The sequence below is a fragment of the Anguilla rostrata genome, chromosome 8 (genome assembly GCF_018555375.3).
Source record: "Anguilla rostrata isolate EN2019 chromosome 8, ASM1855537v3, whole genome shotgun sequence".
Classification (NCBI taxonomy): Eukaryota; Metazoa; Chordata; class Actinopteri; order Anguilliformes; family Anguillidae; genus Anguilla; species Anguilla rostrata.
The window spans coordinates 20,796,534-20,814,901 of record NC_057940.1 but is presented as its reverse complement, the minus strand read 5'-3'; the positions used below and the strand labels follow the sequence as shown (position 1 = coordinate 20,814,901).

The 18,368-nt window shown below is 39.7% G+C and overlaps 1 protein-coding gene across 25 annotated transcripts in view; it reads left to right on the top strand.

Annotated features, from left to right (window-relative positions):
* The first annotated feature begins 6,690 nt into the window (after positions 1 to 6,690).
* The window catches only part of obscnb (obscurin, cytoskeletal calmodulin and titin-interacting RhoGEF b), a 112,388-nt gene continuing 100,710 nt past the window's right edge, over positions 6,691 to 18,368 (top strand). For 16 of the 25 annotated variants that reach the window (XM_064346971.1, XM_064346986.1, XM_064346985.1 and 13 more), the window contains exons 1-4: positions 6,691 to 7,089; positions 11,445 to 12,556; positions 16,095 to 16,364; positions 16,823 to 17,083. In XM_064346971.1, coding sequence (XP_064203041.1) covers positions 11,452 to 12,556; positions 16,095 to 16,364; positions 16,823 to 17,083 — 1,636 coding nt within the window. In that variant the 5' untranslated portion in view covers positions 6,691 to 7,089; positions 11,445 to 11,451. The remainder of the gene's footprint in view (positions 7,090 to 11,444; positions 12,557 to 16,094; positions 16,365 to 16,822; positions 17,084 to 18,368) is intronic. The other 9 variants (XM_064346989.1, XM_064346983.1, XM_064346980.1 and 6 more) reach the window with 3 other exon arrangements.

Below are 18,368 nucleotides of genomic sequence, written 5' to 3'. Positions count from 1 at the left end.
GCAGGGTCACAGCCATGCTGTAGCCCTGATACCACCCGATATATGATGACATACCACCACACAATCCATGTTGTTTGCATTTCACACCCTGATCTGTCCACACTAGTAGTACTACGGACAAGCATTTGGGATGAAGTCATGAACAATGTGTTAGCTTCTGAGATTGTCAGTCATTAGTCCATCCTCTCTACCCAATGTTGTAGCTGGCAAAGGGACTTTACGTGTGGTGATTCATGGGGAGGCCTGTCCGACACCTTAAACACAATTAACTATTGTCAGCCACAGCTAATAACTGTATTAGATGCCTGTATCTAGCATGCTATTGAGCGTGAATTAAGCCATATGAACAAAACACAGAAAAGATTAATTTCACCATGGGCTATTTTAAAAATGAGTACAGTATGATGCCTAATTCAGTCTTCCCAGACTGAAGTTTACTTATAGTGTAACAATTCCCTTAAATGTCTGCATACTAACCACAATTAATGGATATTATTGTGTAATTCATCCAAGAGCAGTGATCTCATTTTTATCTATTTATTCTGTTCGAGAGCTCTGCTGCTGTGAAAGAGGAAGTGATGCAACTTCAGATTGTCCACTGATTTTCCTTTGCTGCTCTTACAGCAGGGTGGGAAAGCACATAACCATGTGGCCACTGTTTCCTACATTTGCTATAGCTAGGGGGTCGTGCTGGTTTCATGATCTAGTGCCATTGCACCCCATACTTCTTGTCAGTCCTGATTTCAGAATGATAATCTATGAAGTCAGAATTACTTTTCCATGTCTAGTGGGAATGCAAGCTATAAATATACAATGACAAGGCGGGAGCACATCAACTCTAGCTCCGCCTCCTGAAATTCCACCATCAGAGTCCTCACCCCTACATGAATACCAAACTATCTGTGCCTGAGGTGATCCCAAAAGACAAAACCAAAGACTGTCCTGTATCCCTTAGCAGGGGGGTGAGGGGATGTATTTTCCACCAGGCCTGACGTTAGAAACCTGGGACAGTGCTCTGATGGTGCCAGGATTTCAAAGTTACTCCCGCAAACCACAGCGGGCCAAATAGCTCCAAGATTACACAGCTGATAGGGTTTCATGGGTCTTTTTATAAAAGGTCCAGCAGCCTGCTACTGTCTGTCAAACAGAGCCAGGAAAAACCGACGCTAGGAGAGACCAACGTGTTCTCTGGGGGGGATGGGTGGTTCAGGATAGGAATGCTCTTCAAGTTTTCACAAACAAGTACTAACTCAGCTAATACATTGCTGTTATTGACATACAAGTGGACTGAAGGTATAAGCAGGACCATGGACTCAGATGTTTGATTCCTCCTGAATCAAGGGAAACTTCAACTGTCCTTACCCCAAATTTGACCTAACCTTGGTCAGGTCAAATTTTGACTCACTTCAGACCAGACATTGATATCTGGGTGATACATGTGTTGGAAAAAAAGGTGAGGCTTTGGAAGGCGAGCTGGATGGTCAGTCCACTGAGCAGCATAACCAATGGCAATGACAAAAGTGTACATTTGAAATGTCTCTTTATCTTGGGTCTGACATTTTGTGGTGAAATGAAGCTGGTACAGTTCTGACAGAGGTCTAGAATAGATAGGAATTTCCTAAATGGATGCCCCAAATTGAGGTCAAAATAACTGGGGAAAACAATTCTTCAGTAAACCTTTGTTAGTTTAAAGTAAAATGTATTACATAAAAAAAGAATCACTCCTAAGCAATATGTTAATCTTAGGGCACTGATATTTATGAGTTCAAGACTGAGATGTTGATGTTGGTTTTTAATCAGGCCGTTCATTATTTTAATTGACAATAAGGAATCCATTCTGAGGCATTTTCCATCCTGTATATGAAGAGAATCCAAAACCATGCACTGACAGAGTGTGGATGTGGTTCAGACCAGCTACCATTAGTGGTTGAGAATATATCAGAGGAGAGGGAAATGATTACCACCTCTCCCTCACCTTGTAAACCTTCTCATCAGTTAAACCCCAAAAATTGAAATCTGAAAACATTTTAACACATTAGTGATTTGTAATTCAGTTTATTTAAATACAGGGGGAGAGGGTAAGGGTCAGTTTTTGCAGGTGTTCAATTTACTCTACCAATATACAGTGGAATAATCTAGCAGGTAAACACACAGTAATGTTCACCATTATAATACCAGTAATCTGTGGAAAGTATTGCTCCTGAAACTAAGCAGTACTCTATGACGTCAATGGAGCTCATTTCAGCTGTTCACACACATGGGGGGTTCAACCTTTTAAAGGAGGCACCATGAAAAGGAATGCAACGTCACAGATAAAATAATTAAATATTGTATGTAAAAATATACAGTAGCGCTAAACGGGTCCTGAAAGTTTTGTAATATGGGAATGTACTTTGATAACAACTGTGTTGATGAGGCTGGCTTCAGCACTATGACATAAAAGTGCTTTGTTAGGGGAATTAATTAAGCAAATATGTTTTGCATGTCTGCAAAGCTTTAATCACAATAATACATTTTTTGTGAATATTGCACACCTGAAGTTGGCTTCATGATGCACCATAGTAACAACAAAAACTACTGCTAAACAATCTTTTGCGTGACCGAAGCCCCGCCATATAGCATTTGTGTAAATAGAAGACCAATATATGCATTAATGACAACCAATGCAAGCATATAGCAAACTAATAAATATATATGAAGCCATACAATATGCATGATAATCCAACCAATAGACGCATACATAATTATCCAATATACAAGCATCGATGACCAATACGAATGTAAATGACAAACCAATATACAGTATGCCATTTATTAATCCATACATGGATATATCAAACCAATATGCATGTGAAGCAAATCAATATGCATGACAATCAACCCAATAGAAGCACAAATTACAAACCGATGGATGCATAAATGACAAACCAATAGCTGCGTCAGCGACAAACAAATATAGACATAAATTACAAACCAAAAGATGCATCAGGGACAAACCAATATAGATATAAATTACAAACCAATAGATGCATCAACGACAACCAATACACACCCATATCAAACCAATATACTGTATATGCCAAGCCAATACATTAGTACACTAAATGGATTATTTTTCCTAAACGGAACCCCATATTTTACAGTGATTTATGTTTTTCTAGTGCAATGTAAAAAATGTACAAAATTATAATGGGATCTATGCCCCATTCCTTATTAAGGAAAACATTGACTTGTTATGTAGGCCTGTATATGCCAAATGTTTGGGCCACTTGGAATGGTCCAATGTCATACAACATACAAAAGGCAAAAGACCTATTGCAGTTGGACAACATTACAGAATTCTTGTTGGTCTTCATGTTTGTATCAGCACACAGACAACGCTAGACAACATAAATGTCATGAACATAACTGAAGCAAGTCCTTGAGCCATATCACACGTGCGTTTTTCTGAAGTGTAGCCTTGTCTGGAAAGATGAAAGCCCTTGATGGAACCTGCTCTGAGGCCACCCCACACTGAGATGGTAGTAGCTTTGTTTCCCCTCTCTGTAGAAAAATTCAGTCAAAGCAATATTAGGACTGGTCCTGATTTATATACCTGCTTTCCTGGATTTCATGTGCTGAGTAGTACTGAACAGCTCAGCCAAGTCAATACTGTTGAGCATCAGAAGTGGAAAAGAATGCATTCAGCCTAATTTGTTGGCTGTCTCCCCAGCTCAATACATGACTCAGGATAGTCAGAGCACTCAAAATATTATTTGCAGTCACGTACAATTCTTCCTGTCTAAAACTAAAATGCTCAGAATAATAAATGCAATGTGATACTGTATGATCTCCCACCTTACATAAAGCAGGTTTACAGCTTAGCCCTGCAAACACTGTCCTCCTCTGACGTATTCAATCTCACAATCAACCTTGTGATAGTATTGCTTTGGCTAGCAGAGCGCTCTTAAGCTTTTTTCTTTTTTATAATTTTAATTCCTGTATTTATTTCTATTTTTGGTTGTTTATGACAGTTCCTACGCATTGTGGTCTCGGTGGTAATGTACTTTGTTCTTTTTCTCACACCCATCTGTAATGAGATGAATGACAATAAATGCAACTTGGACAAACGTATCTTACTGGTGAATATTTTGTAATCAGCTTGCTTTGTCCCCTATATTTCTACAAAAATTATAATATTCTAGCAAAGACAAAAAACATTTTTTGGCTTGTATACTTTATTTCAAATTGCTGATGGTCACAGAACGGCATTACCACTTGTGGTCAAGAAAATATTCTGAATGGGGAGAACAGGCCAAATTGTTGCAATTTTCACTTTTTACTGAATTATTTAAAAGTAATGCAATCAAAAGCTGTGAAATTTCACTACAAAGCACATACACTTGTCTGCTACAATAAGTCACATTAGGTTTGAGGTGATCACAAACGGTTCTTCTGTAATTTAAACAAACATTAACATAGTCCAATGTTGCAACTGTGAAGTAAGTGTGGGACAGTTGTAACAGAGGTGAAGGAAAGTTGTAACAGAGGTGTGGTACAATTGAAACAATGAAAAATAACTGGATAAATTGTTAATATCTGCAGTATTTTCAGGACAACATGTGGTTGGTTCAAAAAAACACAATGCATGGATTTTTAAACCAGCAACCAATTAGGAAGGTCTTTTCTTTTTTATTGCCAGAGATAGGACATAAATGGGATTGGATGAGTTGTGGCTTGGTTTCGTCATGTTTTAAATACATTTATTTTGTCTATGTAGTCATGTCAATAGGGAAGAGTAAGGAAACCTTTTCCAGCCAGTCTTGATTTTCTGTAGACTTTACATCATTTGTTGGCCAGTTAGTGATCACGTGTGAGGTAGAAACCAGGTTTTATCTCTTCTATGCGCACGTTCTATTTACATTCTATATGTAGATATTACAAACATGCTGCATGGGGATAGATTTGCTGCTTCGTTACTTAGCAATGTCTATGAGTAAGCAATAGAGGTCAGACCTATGCTGATTTGGAATCAAGAGATAAATGTTCTAAATAATGGCGTATTCAGCATAAGGAAACCACAACTCATCCATCCTGCTCAGTTCAGTTAAACCATGCCATGGTTGTGAATTAATGAGAGACTTGTGCGTTAAAATCTTTTCTTTCATTTGAGCAACACTGAGTCATTTTACGGCTGTGAACGGGATTACTGGCATTCTATGAACTTCCCTCGTTTTATTTTGTTTAATAAAACTTCAAGATACTGTTGTCATTTACAGTGCTCACGCTGTACATATGTTCACCACCATAATGTACTGTAAATAACTTAAACAGATACACATCTGGTATGTAACATTAAATAGATTTATTTTAGTATGCTATGTTCGATAAACGCAATGTTAAGAGCAGCTACTAACCATTGTTTTTTCCATTTGTTCCATATTCGAACTAGAATGACGTAATCCGAATGTCACGATTCTCTGCAATTTTATTGCAAGAATTGGCTATTTTAGACGGGGGAGAGGGTAAAGTGTATTCGGTAATATTTCCTAGTACCCAATTAGATATGTGATCATTAGATATAAAGTAGCAACCGATGTATAGTGATGTCTAAATGTAAAAATATACTGTCATTTATTCTGTGAGATAATTGAATATTGTATGTAAATGGTACAGTCTGATTATGTAAAGTATATAAGCAGGTCAACTGGCGTCAGTAGGGTCAGGGTGGCTAAAAGTAGGTGGGTGTGATTCTGTAAGGTAGAGGTGGTGGGGTTCATGCAGTGCATAGTATGCAGTTCAAAATAAGGATGAGTAGGCCTAACTATTTTATGATTTCTAAAAACATTTTTGTTTGTTTGTTTTCCTTGGTCTTATAAAAGCCTTTTGTGGCTATATATAGGTCATTTTTTCTTAAATTCAGTTTTTAAAAGCGAATTACCTGGTGTTAAACTGGATTATTATTGATTTCATTATGAAACCACGACTTTAACACTTTAATATCTGAACAATAGCAGTGCCAGTGATTATAATGGTGAATTTAAGGGTTTTTTGACATTTTATACATCTTTGGTTAAACTGCATATTTAAGGTTTATGCCACGCCCACTTCTGGTTTTAATCCAAATTCAATAAAAAATAATTTTGTTGGTTTTACAGATACAAATAAAAAGTGACATCTCCCTCCACCCCTATCAGACAAATCGGTAGGTTTTGAGCAGGAACGGCTCATTTCAAGTTCTGCCATAGCATCTCAATTAGGTTCAAGTCAGGACTTTCTCAGACTTCATTTTTGTTTCCTTTTTGCCATTCAGATGGGAACTTGTTTGTGTTTTGGATCATTGTCTTGCTGCATAATCCAATTACAATTCAGCTTCAGCTCATTCTCCTTAAGAATGAATACGTCATGTTTTCATACCTTTTTTTTTTGTAAAAGGTATCCCATAGTCTCAGCGAGAGCTTAGTTAAATTAATAAAATGGGTAGTTATTGTTTTTGTATTGTCCATTAATGGAAACAATGGGTGCTATATTTTAAATTACAATTATAAAAATTGACTGTTATTCGTATTCGTAGTATCATGTTCTAGCTGCTAGCACATGCAACGCATTGAATCCAAGTTAGCCTATAAGGCTTTTAAATAATTATTTGGAGTACAAACATCTAGAAAGAAGTCACCTAGTAATCCAATCATAAACATTTGTTTTGTTTTGGTATGCGCGTAATAAGTAACAAAGCTTTGTTGTAATTTAAAGGACCGCATCAACCAAACGCTCTTAGCAGTCATGCTTTTTTCTCTTGCAAACGACACGGCTATTTTGGAAAAGAGGCTGCACCGAAAAGAAGAACGTCAGCTATTTGGCATCATGCGGTACCAAAGGAGGAAAGGGAGAATAGCGTAGACAACCCGCTGCAGTGGACTGGGGGATATCGCACTATCCCGGACAACAATTTCCTCAGGAAATTTACCTGCGATCTACGTTAATCACTGAGGATTTTTGTGAACTAAGACAACGATTGGATATATCTTTATGACTGCGGAACTTACAGCCAGGCATCCTCGTGATGGTAAAGCGTCTGTTTTACCTGTGAAAGGCTAAAAAGTAAAAGAGGTGAGACTTGATTTCTTAAATTATGGTAGCATATATATGTTCCTGATCGAAAACCAAATTAAGATTATATATCATTTACACAATTTAAATACATTTGAATTGGAGACAAGCAAATTTGTCGTTCTGTTTTGCAAACTTCCCCATCAGTACGTTTGCTTTTTAAAAATCAATTGGTCATTTGGTCGAATGCTGTTTATTTTGCTCAGCTGGACTGGTTTCTTCTTTATGTGACATTTCAGTGTATAGATCGCTCCACTCTGATAAAATTAAATTGTTTAGAGAATATAAAAAGACTGTTCTTCGCAGTTGAAACTGGAATGCTGCCACACACAGAATAGATTCCGATCTGTTGTAAATTATCGAGAAAAGCAAATAGCCTAGTTCGAAGGGTTGAATAAAGAAGTACAGTACCCCTGCCCTATCAAACAGCTGATCAGTGGCTGCTTCTACAAATGGACATGCCCCGAGACGGGGAAAGACAGCTGAAGTTATTTTTGGGACACGGTGCTCAGAAGAGTGGGGCGACAAAGATAGCAAATGTCACCCTTTTGAAAGGGACATACATGTCTTATATAAATTTGTTATGACAAAATTTTAGGAAAGGTTCCAGTACTGGTTTTATACCTGATAGACGGTAACACTTCAGACCCGAGGAACTAAGCAGGCTATAAACTGTATTGTAGTCTACAAGTGAACTGTGTTAGACTGGTGTGTAACACTGATTGAATTTTGATTGTCGCCAGCGTATTGAATGCACCTACAGGCGATTAGACAATTACGCACTGATTTGAGAATCAAGGTGCACTCCCTCATTAATGGCCAACGCTTCTGCTTCCCTCTCCTTGTAATATCAAGTGTTCACCAGCTACAAATATAGCTTTATTATGTTTATCTCTTCAGTGGGAGCTATGAATCAGTGAGGTTCAGGTCACTTGGCTTTAGGTACAGTTGATCTAACAGGTCAAGACTTAAAACAGCTGTTCTTCCATTTTATGTGACGTATTTGACGCAGGGATCTCTTCCTTTTGAGCGCGATAAAGAGAAGGCGGGAGAACTCGCCTTGATCCAAATCGGTATTTTATGTGATAGTTAAGAGTATCTATGTTCTAAGGAAGCCTAGCGGTTATTCATTTGGTTGGCATTCTTGACTGATATGAAGTTGGAGATTAAACTCAATACCTGTGCTTATGGTCTTGTCAAATTTCCATTGGCGAGTAGAAAATAATGGCCGACGGAGTTTGAATGGAATGGCTTCGTAAAGATGTGGAATCCTTTATTTTACGTGAATCGAAAAAACACTACAAACTACAAACAAGCAACTGGATGAAGTAGTTATAATTAGGAAAACACTTCAGTCTTTGAAGTCGTCCCCCCCAACTAGTTGGTTTAAATTTGTAATACACCAGGAAATGCTGTGCCACAGAATTCTAAATTAACTGAGGGAATTGGCTGAGAGATTTACTTGAACTATACATAATTGAGCTTGCATAACACTGTCGCAAGTATTCCATAACAACAGTTGTGACGGTGTATTACAACCTATGAACACTTAAAGTGTATAACACTGTCTTGCAACAATACATTTTTTGACACAAACTGACACATAACAGTGCTTATGCCTGGTGCATGTTTAATTTTGATAACTATACAAGTGACATTATGTTAGCCACCAATCATGACAAGAGACTGTGACACCAGTCATAATATTGCATGCCACAAAATATGTGGAGTGTAGGTAAATAATAGCATATTGACAATGCAATTGACATGAAAGCAGCACATAGACCAGAACCATCAGGACCCCAAATATTTTACAACAACAATATTATCATTACATGTAATTTTAATATTTCATATTGTTTTTAAATGCACTGGAGTAAGTATTGAAGTCCAAGAGAATCCTCAAAAGGATTTTATTTATAAACACAGTGCTTTTTGAAATACATTTCTACATAATTTCAGTCATAGTCCTCATGCAAGTAATGAAATATAAAGCATTTCATCATAATGACTTATGTCATGGATACAATAAAGCATCAAGTGAGTGTCCAGTATAAAATAGGGATTCCAGTTTTTGAGTTCTATTTGGTAGTATTTCCATAATAGGAAAACATCTAATCAGGTGAATGATACATGCTTGGGTCGTGTTGAATCATTTTAAGTAGTACAAGGGTCAACATTGGTAGCTTATACCAAACTTTGAACAAAAAATAAAATAAAATACATATCTTCCCACATACATATTTAATGTTAGTTGCAAGAGTAAGAAGTAAATGCTATGCTGTGTGAAACACAGAGGTCAAATGTTGATGTGCATGCAACTGATGTACACAGAATAACTGTGAGTATCTCAGGTAGCAAAATGTGTCTACTGCTGACATATGACCAGCTATAATCTGTGTGCTAATTGAAATAAACAAAACACAGACTAATTCCAGTCTATTTGAATCTGTGATGAACAGATGGAAAACAATTTCAGCCCTGTTTTGAAAATAAGCTTCATTGTCATTTATGCCACAGCCCAGTCTAAGCAACATGGAATACTGGAGGCACACACTGTATGATGTCATATCCTGTTATCTCTGCTCTTTACTTAAGAGTTATTTTAGGTGCTATGGAGAAAGGAATGCCTGGGTTGGTCTTTCCACATTTTAACAGCACTTATCAAGTACTCATAGGGATGTTTCTTCTTACCTTGTTTTTGTGAATTTTAAATATGTTGTCAATAAATTAAAAATGAACTAATTAGTAATAAAAAAAATCCCTTCACTTTGCTAGCAAATGTACAGTAAGGTTACATTGCACCATTTGAATCCAGGCTTGTTGTTTACATTTGGCACTGGATCTGTGTGATATCATTAGCTAGCTACTGTAATGTGGAAGAAAACAAACTAACTTTGCACTTGCATTATAAAAAATAAAGAAAAGGCTATATACATGATGGCATGGTCTTTTACGTCATGATATACACTGCATAAGCACGCACACCACAGTTTAAAAACAGAACTTCACTTGCTAAGCATGGCACCAGTCTAGCAGGAGATTAGTTCTATGCATGGTAGAATGGTTTTCACACTCTGTACATCCTCATACATTTCCTGCCTCCACAGATTATTCTTACCAAGTATTAGGCTAGGAGATAAATTCTGTCCAATGGCTACTTGTGTCAACTTTAACCAATGGGCTGCTGTACTGGGAATCAGTTTTGTCTTTCATTACATTCTGTTCTCTCCATTTTCTATTTGATCAATCTGCTGAGCAGAAACTCTCACAAATATCTGTTTACATTGCTCAATGTTTACTAAACAAATTCAGGGTACACAAACTGTGCCCTTTGTGGGATTTGAACCACATGCCTCTGAGTACATCACATAACAGCACCTCATTACACGAATGATAAGTGCCCATATGGTGTTGCATGTTGTTGGCTGTTGTCGGCAGCCATACAAGCTGTTTCCAGGCAGACTGACTCCCTCGAGTATCACTCTCCCCTGAGCGATGGTAGTTCCAATTCCCTGTCCCATTAGAAGGCGTTAATCCATGACCCTCATGGTCATCTGAGTCCAAGTTCTAGCTTTGCAGTTCTCAAGGATGATGAAAGCCTTCTCACATTTAGAAGCAGAAAGGTCAGCAATTCATTGGATTACCAATGTGTCCGCTTACCCTCAAATGCAAAGAAAATCTTTTTACATTTTTGAGTGGTGTTGTTAATTTTTCTCTCATGTTACATTGTTGTATTTCAAAAGTTGTAGCTATGTCACATTGTGTTTTATATCACAGAGCAGCTAAGGCAATGGAATGGAATGCAAAGTCCTGCTGCTAACCAAAGCAGTAGACACTCCGGTCAGGAAAGGCTTCACCTCTCAAAACTTTTATAAATGGCGCCTCGCCTTCTGGTGGTGCTATAAGGTTAAAAAGAAGGTCATAGCTTAGAAATGTCAATGTCAATGACTTCATGAAAACTTATAATATAGCATGTGAGTTTAAGAGGCAGAAGCTGGGGTACTGCAGCACAAAGAGCTTTGTCATGTGCCAGGATAGGCAGGCTGCTAAGAGCTCCATAGTTTTCGTTGATGAACGTAGGGAGATTTAAGAAGCTAGTGATGATTTACGGACATATGGAAGTAAACAAACAGAAGTTGTGAAGATACTGGCAGCAGCTACTGAATTTCTGTTCGTAATGCTGACTTTATTTACAGTTCTTCATTACTTTGCCTGATGGAATCATTTAATTAGCTTTCTGTTTTCTCTACAGTTTTTTTAATTCACTAAATTCAGTAAATAGCCTCATTGGATGTGGAGAGGTTCTATGGTTATTAGTCACCATTATAAAAGTGATTTATTCTCTTCTGCAGTAAACTGATGGATCAGAACTTGTTTGGAGGAGTGCCCCGGTTCCTGACCCGGCCAAAGGCCTTTTCAGTGTCCGTTGGCCGAGATGCCACGCTCAGCTGCACGATTGTGGGCAATCCGGTGCCAGTGGTCACCTGGGAGAAGGAGAAGCTACGACTGACCTCTGGGGGGCGCTTCAAGACAGTAGAAGATGGGGACACATACCGCCTAACAATTTATGACCTGACCCTGGAAGACAGTGGCCAATACATGTGTCGTGCCAAGAACACTGTTGGAGAGGCCTATGCCGCCGTCACCCTCAAGGTGGCCCTGCCGGAGCAGATTGTGGATCGGGCCCCCTTGTTCTTGGTCAAGCCTGTCTCTGCCCGGGTCGGCCTGGGGGAGGACGTCACCTTCCAGTGTCGGGTGGCGGCTTACCCAGAACCCACTTTCGACTGGGAGAAGGACGGGCGCTATGTGGGTGAGTCCAACCGTGTCCAAATCAGTTCAGACAGCGATGGAAGCTCCTTGAGGATCAAGTGTGTCCGCAGCCTGGACAGCGGCACCTACACCTGCCGGGCCCAGAACTCCATGGGCCGATCCCAGGCCGCCGCTGCCCTTGTGGTGGAGCTCCAGGATGCCCGGCAGCTGGCCAATGCCGACAAGAGCACCTCTCTCCTCTCACACCTGCAGAAGCGCAAGGAGGAGATGCGCAAGGACATCACCGTATACCGCACAACTGAGGCTATATCCTCCACTGGCTCCTCCTCCATCATCTCCAAGACGCCCGAGGGACTGAGCGGTCTTGGTCTTAGCCTGGCCCAGGACCACGACCGCATAGCTGCTCTGGCCGGGAAGTTGCCTAAGGGTGTGTTCACCCGTACCTGCACCGTGACGGAGGGCAAGCACGCCAAGCTCAGCTGCTTCGTCACAGGCCGTCCCAAGCCTCACATCATCTGGAGGAAGGACGGGACCAACATCGCAGAGGGCCGCAGGCACGTGATGTACGAGGACCAAGCCGAGAACTTCATCCTCAAGGTCTTGTACTGCAAACAGAGCGACAATGGCCTCTACACCTGCAATGCCTCCAACCTGGCTGGACAGACATACAGCGCCGTGCTGGTGATCGTTAAAGGTAATGCTTTTCCAATATAACTGTGCAGTGTTCCCTTTGACATCTGAGGAATATTGGGATAGCTTCATTTTCAGTATAAAAGAAACAAAAACTTCATATGAATTTGAGTGTGAGAAAAAAGAGAGCGAATGTGCATGCCAGTGTATGCATTTGTGTTGGTGTATACTGGTGTATTCAGCCTAACTATTGTTTCTAGATTTGTTTTACTGTACGACCAGCCTGTGGCTAATTCCTAAATACAGAAGGATTGCTCAGTTCCGCTTTCACATACCCCTGGGGCCCATGGTGGTGCTTACTAAAATACTGTTTTGTTTTATGGTATGATTTCAGCAATTTAGTGCATTTTCTTAGATGATATACAGCTGAGTTGAGTTTAATTGATACTCAAAATTCAAATGAACAAACTTTTCAAATGAACAGGCAAACCCTGAGTTATAAGGGTTTCAGATTTCTTTTCTGCTGCAAGGTCTATTACATTGAGCGTAAGGATTGTGAATTGAATTGTTAGGTGATTTTTTGAAGAACTGGCTTGGTACACAGCAGACTGTTTCCTTGCTTATCCTTGCCAGCCATCATTGTGATTAATTGATCTACTGCGCTGGATAAGTTACATTGCTTGCAAGATCTCTGCAGGTCCATAGCAAACATTGCAATGTTGAATCATTCCTGTACCGACTATTCATTCATTAATTTACCTGATTGGATATAAGGTATTTCTTAAAACTCACAGTGCTGAATTTTGAGATGTGCAGAAAGACTGGGGAAAGATAAATGACGTCCTGGGGCAGTTTCAATATGAAATGCCTCATCAAACACCCTAAGGGCAAAGGTGAATAACAGAAATCTGATCACAAGGTACTTTAATGAGCTTCTTAAACTTCTTAGCTATGTGTGTATGGTAAGATTTGCATACATGTATTTTAGTATAGCTTTGCCTTCTCAAATACACAGTGCTTACATTGCAGTCGAGTTTGCCCGTCTTGAGACCTGAAAGCCACCTGAAATCACCTGAAAGCCTGGGTCAGGGTTAGCTGTAAAAAGTAAAAACGTATTAAGCTGTGCACATGCTGGTGTGATCTTTACCTTGCAAAAGTGACAGAACACAGAGTGCCCAAAAGCACACACCCCGGATCACTTTCATGCTTTTTATGCATTTTTTGGCAAGACAAGGTTTACATTAGTTGCATAAGGAATCATTTTGGCCACAGGTGTCAAACTCCAGTCCTAGTGATGCCACAGTGTCTGTTGGTTTTTGGTGTATTTCAGCTGTTGATTTGTTAATGAGTCCACATCTGTCATTCTCAAGACCTCAATTAGCCACTTCTTGAGAGGAAAGCACAAAAACCTGCAAACGTTGTGGCCCTCGAGGACCCCTTTTCTTGGCTATGCTTAGCTGTCATGTGTTCTTCTTGAAGAGCAGGCTTAACGCATGAAAAGTAGTAAAACTAGTTGTATAGTGATTTTCTAGGCAGTTGGAACATGATTTGTTATACAACCCTAGAAGGGAAAACACAAAAACCAAAAAAAGTTATTTAAATTGACCATGATGGTATTATGGTCAAACACACCTTACACCCTAACTGCTGCTTACTTAGACACAGACATAGTGCACATCCACAGTTGGAGACACAAACACACACACACACACACACACACACACACACACACACACACAAAAGAAAAGTCCACATGCACATGCTCATATTGAACATACACTGATGGACACACATGGACGCGCAAACATATTTACTTGGTATTGTCAGAGAGTAGAGGATGGATGACCTCTTCTGCCCATCCAGCCTGGCTGTCAGCAACATTTGACCTTTCACTGCCTTCCTCATTTAGAAGAAAAGCTAAAGGTGATTCAGAGCTTCATGCAGTAAACGGTGTAAAGCAAAGAACTGTGCTGTATCAGACCCTAACATGGGGTTTGTTGGGTCTGGTGTGATGTTAGTGTAGCAATGATGGGCGGTGTTCTGTTTCAGTTATTTTCTGCTTGTGATGAGTGGCACCCTGATGACATGATGACTAGTAGGCACTTGCTTCCTGGTGGAAGAAGTTTTGTGAGCTCCCATGTATACAGCTGGATAGCAGATCCAGAAGCTCTGCATTTTGAATACAGTGTGTACATGTGTGGTTTCAAATAGGACTTGGCACTGTATGCCATCTTTCTTTAGCCCTACTATATCAGAAAGTGAGATAACAATATCCAGTTAGCTATTACGGTAATGTTTTGTTGCTTGGCATGGTTGCTCTGGGTTACAAGCTAAATGGTGCTGTGGAGACAGGGCCATTTAATGGTCACCCAGTGGCACCTTCCTGTTAAAAGCAGGGAGCCTTCCAACTGCCCAATAAGCACAGTGCGTTACTATGAGAAAGGTCATTCTGTTCCTTCAAAAAACCTCACCAGATGGTCAAAATAAATAAATCCATTGCAGGTGTTATCATGACCACTGTGCACTTCCAAAATATGCAGTCACTCCCAATATACACTCTTTTAAATCATATGATGAAATTAAATGTTGAAGTACAACATTTGGTCATCTGCAGCTAATCATTTGTAAGGCATTTGGAAGTAATCTTAAATGGATGGGTAAAAAATTATGTTTAAAATCTTTAAACCCTGTCTCAAAACTGCTCATCTGCCATGACAACTGGAATTTGCAATAGGACCAGTTAGTTTATGACAAAAAATTGGAAAGATATAAACTTTAAAGTAAATTCATTTTCAAAAAAGGGCACGTGCTGCATGCAGAAAATATCTAAATTTATTGCGAGAATGTGTTGAACAGCCAGCTTTTGATAGACGGAAGTGATTACCGCTGTAAAGATGGCAGTACTGCCTTAAAAAAACTGCTTTCTTAGCAAAGCAAATGTTGTTGTGTTTTTATGTGGACTTTTCAGGATGACAGTGAGAATTTATATTCTGGGAAGCACCCCACCAAATGGACCTATGGCTGTCACATTACAGAGAGTGACATTTGTCTCTTGGACTGGCCCTGTAGTATCTGTTTGCAAAAGTTTAGGAGGATTTGGTTTCCTGACTGAACCGTTTTACATATTCTGTAGAAAGGTTTGTAGAAGATATCAGGTCATATTGGAACCATGAGACCATATTATGATATTGAGGTGGTTTTTGCAAGAAAGCTAACTCATTACGGTTCAAATAATATTCTAATAGTACTTCTTGCTGTCAGAAGTGAATAAGGACTTTCAATACAGAAATGGCAATTGCTTCCTGGTGGGTGGTTGTTAACCATGCTCTCAAAATGTAAATTAGATTGACCAAACTGCTTTGATTTACTTTTCTAGATGTCTTTTTTACTGACAATGCAGATAATTGTAAAAAAAAAAAAAAGTTTTAGTATTTCCCTTTAAATCTCCGTTATCTACAATGTCTGCAGAGACACAGTAACAAATGACCAGTTCAGCCTTACCAGACAAAGCCATTGTTTTGTTTAACAATGTATCAGGGTCTTTTCCTGGCCTTTCTCTGTTGATGTTTAAATAATTAACTTGTGGGTTGTCTGATTTGTAGAACCTAAGGTGCAATTCAGGACAAAGCTGCAGGATGTGGAGGTGAGGGAGAAGGAGACGGCCATGCTGATGTGCGAGGTGCCCGTCCCGGCCACCAAGGCCAGCTGGTTCATGGAAGAGACACGGCTGGAAGAGAGTGCCAAGTACCGCATTGAGGCGGAGGGCACCCTGCGCCGGCTCACCATCCACAACGTCAACACCAACGATGACGCTGTCTACATCTGCGAGATGAAGGAGGGAAGCCGCACTGTGGCCGAGCTCACTGTCTTAGGTACTGCACTGCAAGCCATTTTAAGCCTGAGTTATCAGACCAAAGATAGCTGCTGGATGACTAGCAGCTACCATACACATTTCCATAAATTGAAAGTGCGCTTTATTACATTACATTCATATGTTCATGTTTTTAGCACCCTTATTTAAAAAAGATTCGGCACCATACTTACACAGGACCAGCTGTGGGCCTTACAGAAGACCCTATGATTTCATATTTATTGGTGATTACATGGCATGTAAACATAATCTTGAAAGATACAGAATCTTGTGTCTGTTTTGAGTATGTCTCTTCATATTCATGTCAAAACATCAGTTCTGTCAGTCATTTCTTCTGAGTGGCAGACATACATATTTCAACTTTGTTTCGGTGCAGACAAAACATTGTGGTACGATAGCATTTCTGTACCATTGCAATGTTGCCCGTGCCTTGCAGTAATCCTTTTCCTTTGCCTGCAGGCAACATCACCAAGAAGCTCCCGCGGAAGACCGTGGTTCCGGTCAGTGACACGGTGCTCTTCTGTGTGGAGCTGGAGGAACCGTGCGAAGGGGCCTACTGGACCAGGAAAGGCGAGCGGCTGAAGGAGGACGCCCGCGTGTCCATCGCATGCGTGGGCCGGCAGTACACCTTGACCATCCGCGACTGCCGTGCCGAAGACTCTGGGGAGGTCGCCTTTGTGGCCGGAGACTGCAAAACATCCACGCAATTCTCCGTCACTGGTGAGACCACGCACACATACAAAAATGAACACACAAATAAACACACTCACACACACACACTCACAAATCCATGCACTGACACACACAAATGCACACACACACACACACGCACGCACATCCATGCCCTGACACACACAATTGTACACACACACACACACACTGGCAAAAAATTTTTATCTTATTTTCCATTGTGTAAGTACAGCACATGAGGCAGCCCCAATTAAATTTGAGCACAAACTCAAGTTTTATTTTTAAAAGTCCCTTAAATCCACTATGGATGATAATTTAAACTGTTAAAATTTAAGCAGTGTGTCCAAGATTAAGAACCATGACTGAAAAATTGTCTGAGGCCAGCAAATTGGCAAGTTCTTGCACTGTCACCTGTTGTAAGGTACATAACGGTTACACTGGACATTTAGGCTAAATTTTATTAATAGTGACTCCTGTTAAAATTAGATTGACCTAACTGCTTTGATTTACAACCTCATCCATAATAATTTCTTTACTAAAAGGGTGTCATATTCCTGGAGCAACAATTACTCTATACTTATATCCTAATCCATCACTACCATCCTATTTAGTGTTTCTTAAAGTCTCCCCTGAGCCTTGGTGTGACAAGCAAGATTGCCAATGATGGATGAGCTTCAAATTTCAGAGAGCTCAAACTGATCCGCTGGGACTGAAATAGAAGGAAAGCCACTCCTCACTACATGACACCTAGTGACATTTTTTAAGATTGACTGTTGATTATTTTGCATTCTTGCTGGATTATTTATTACCACATTTACCGCAGTACACAACACCATGCACTAAGGACTGTTGTGTACTGCGGTAAATGTGGCAATAAATAATCCAAAGGGATGCAGTGGTTCATAAAACTTACAGTTTCAGTTCAGTCCAATACATCTTTGGTAAAGTAGAGAAAAAGTACTATTGCCAGTGCCAATCAAATTTTAATTTATGTGGCAAAAAAAGTTTTTAAAAATGGTTATCAAAATGTAACTAAATCATTATCAAATGCTTGAGAACAAACATATTTTTCACTGGCTTTCTTTCAAAAGAAAAAGTCTTATTTTCAAATAGAGACTAACACCCACATTAAAGGCTAAAGTAATCAAAAACCATGCTCTTAAATCCCTAATCTTCCACTCTCCATTCTAAGGCTGCTATGAACTCCACCAAGGCTTTGCTTATGGATTTCACAGTGTCTAAATCTACTTGGTCAGGGTGTTTGAATGCTGCAGCAAGGTGGAGTTGTTCTCATCCTAACTCTGTCCTTCTTGTG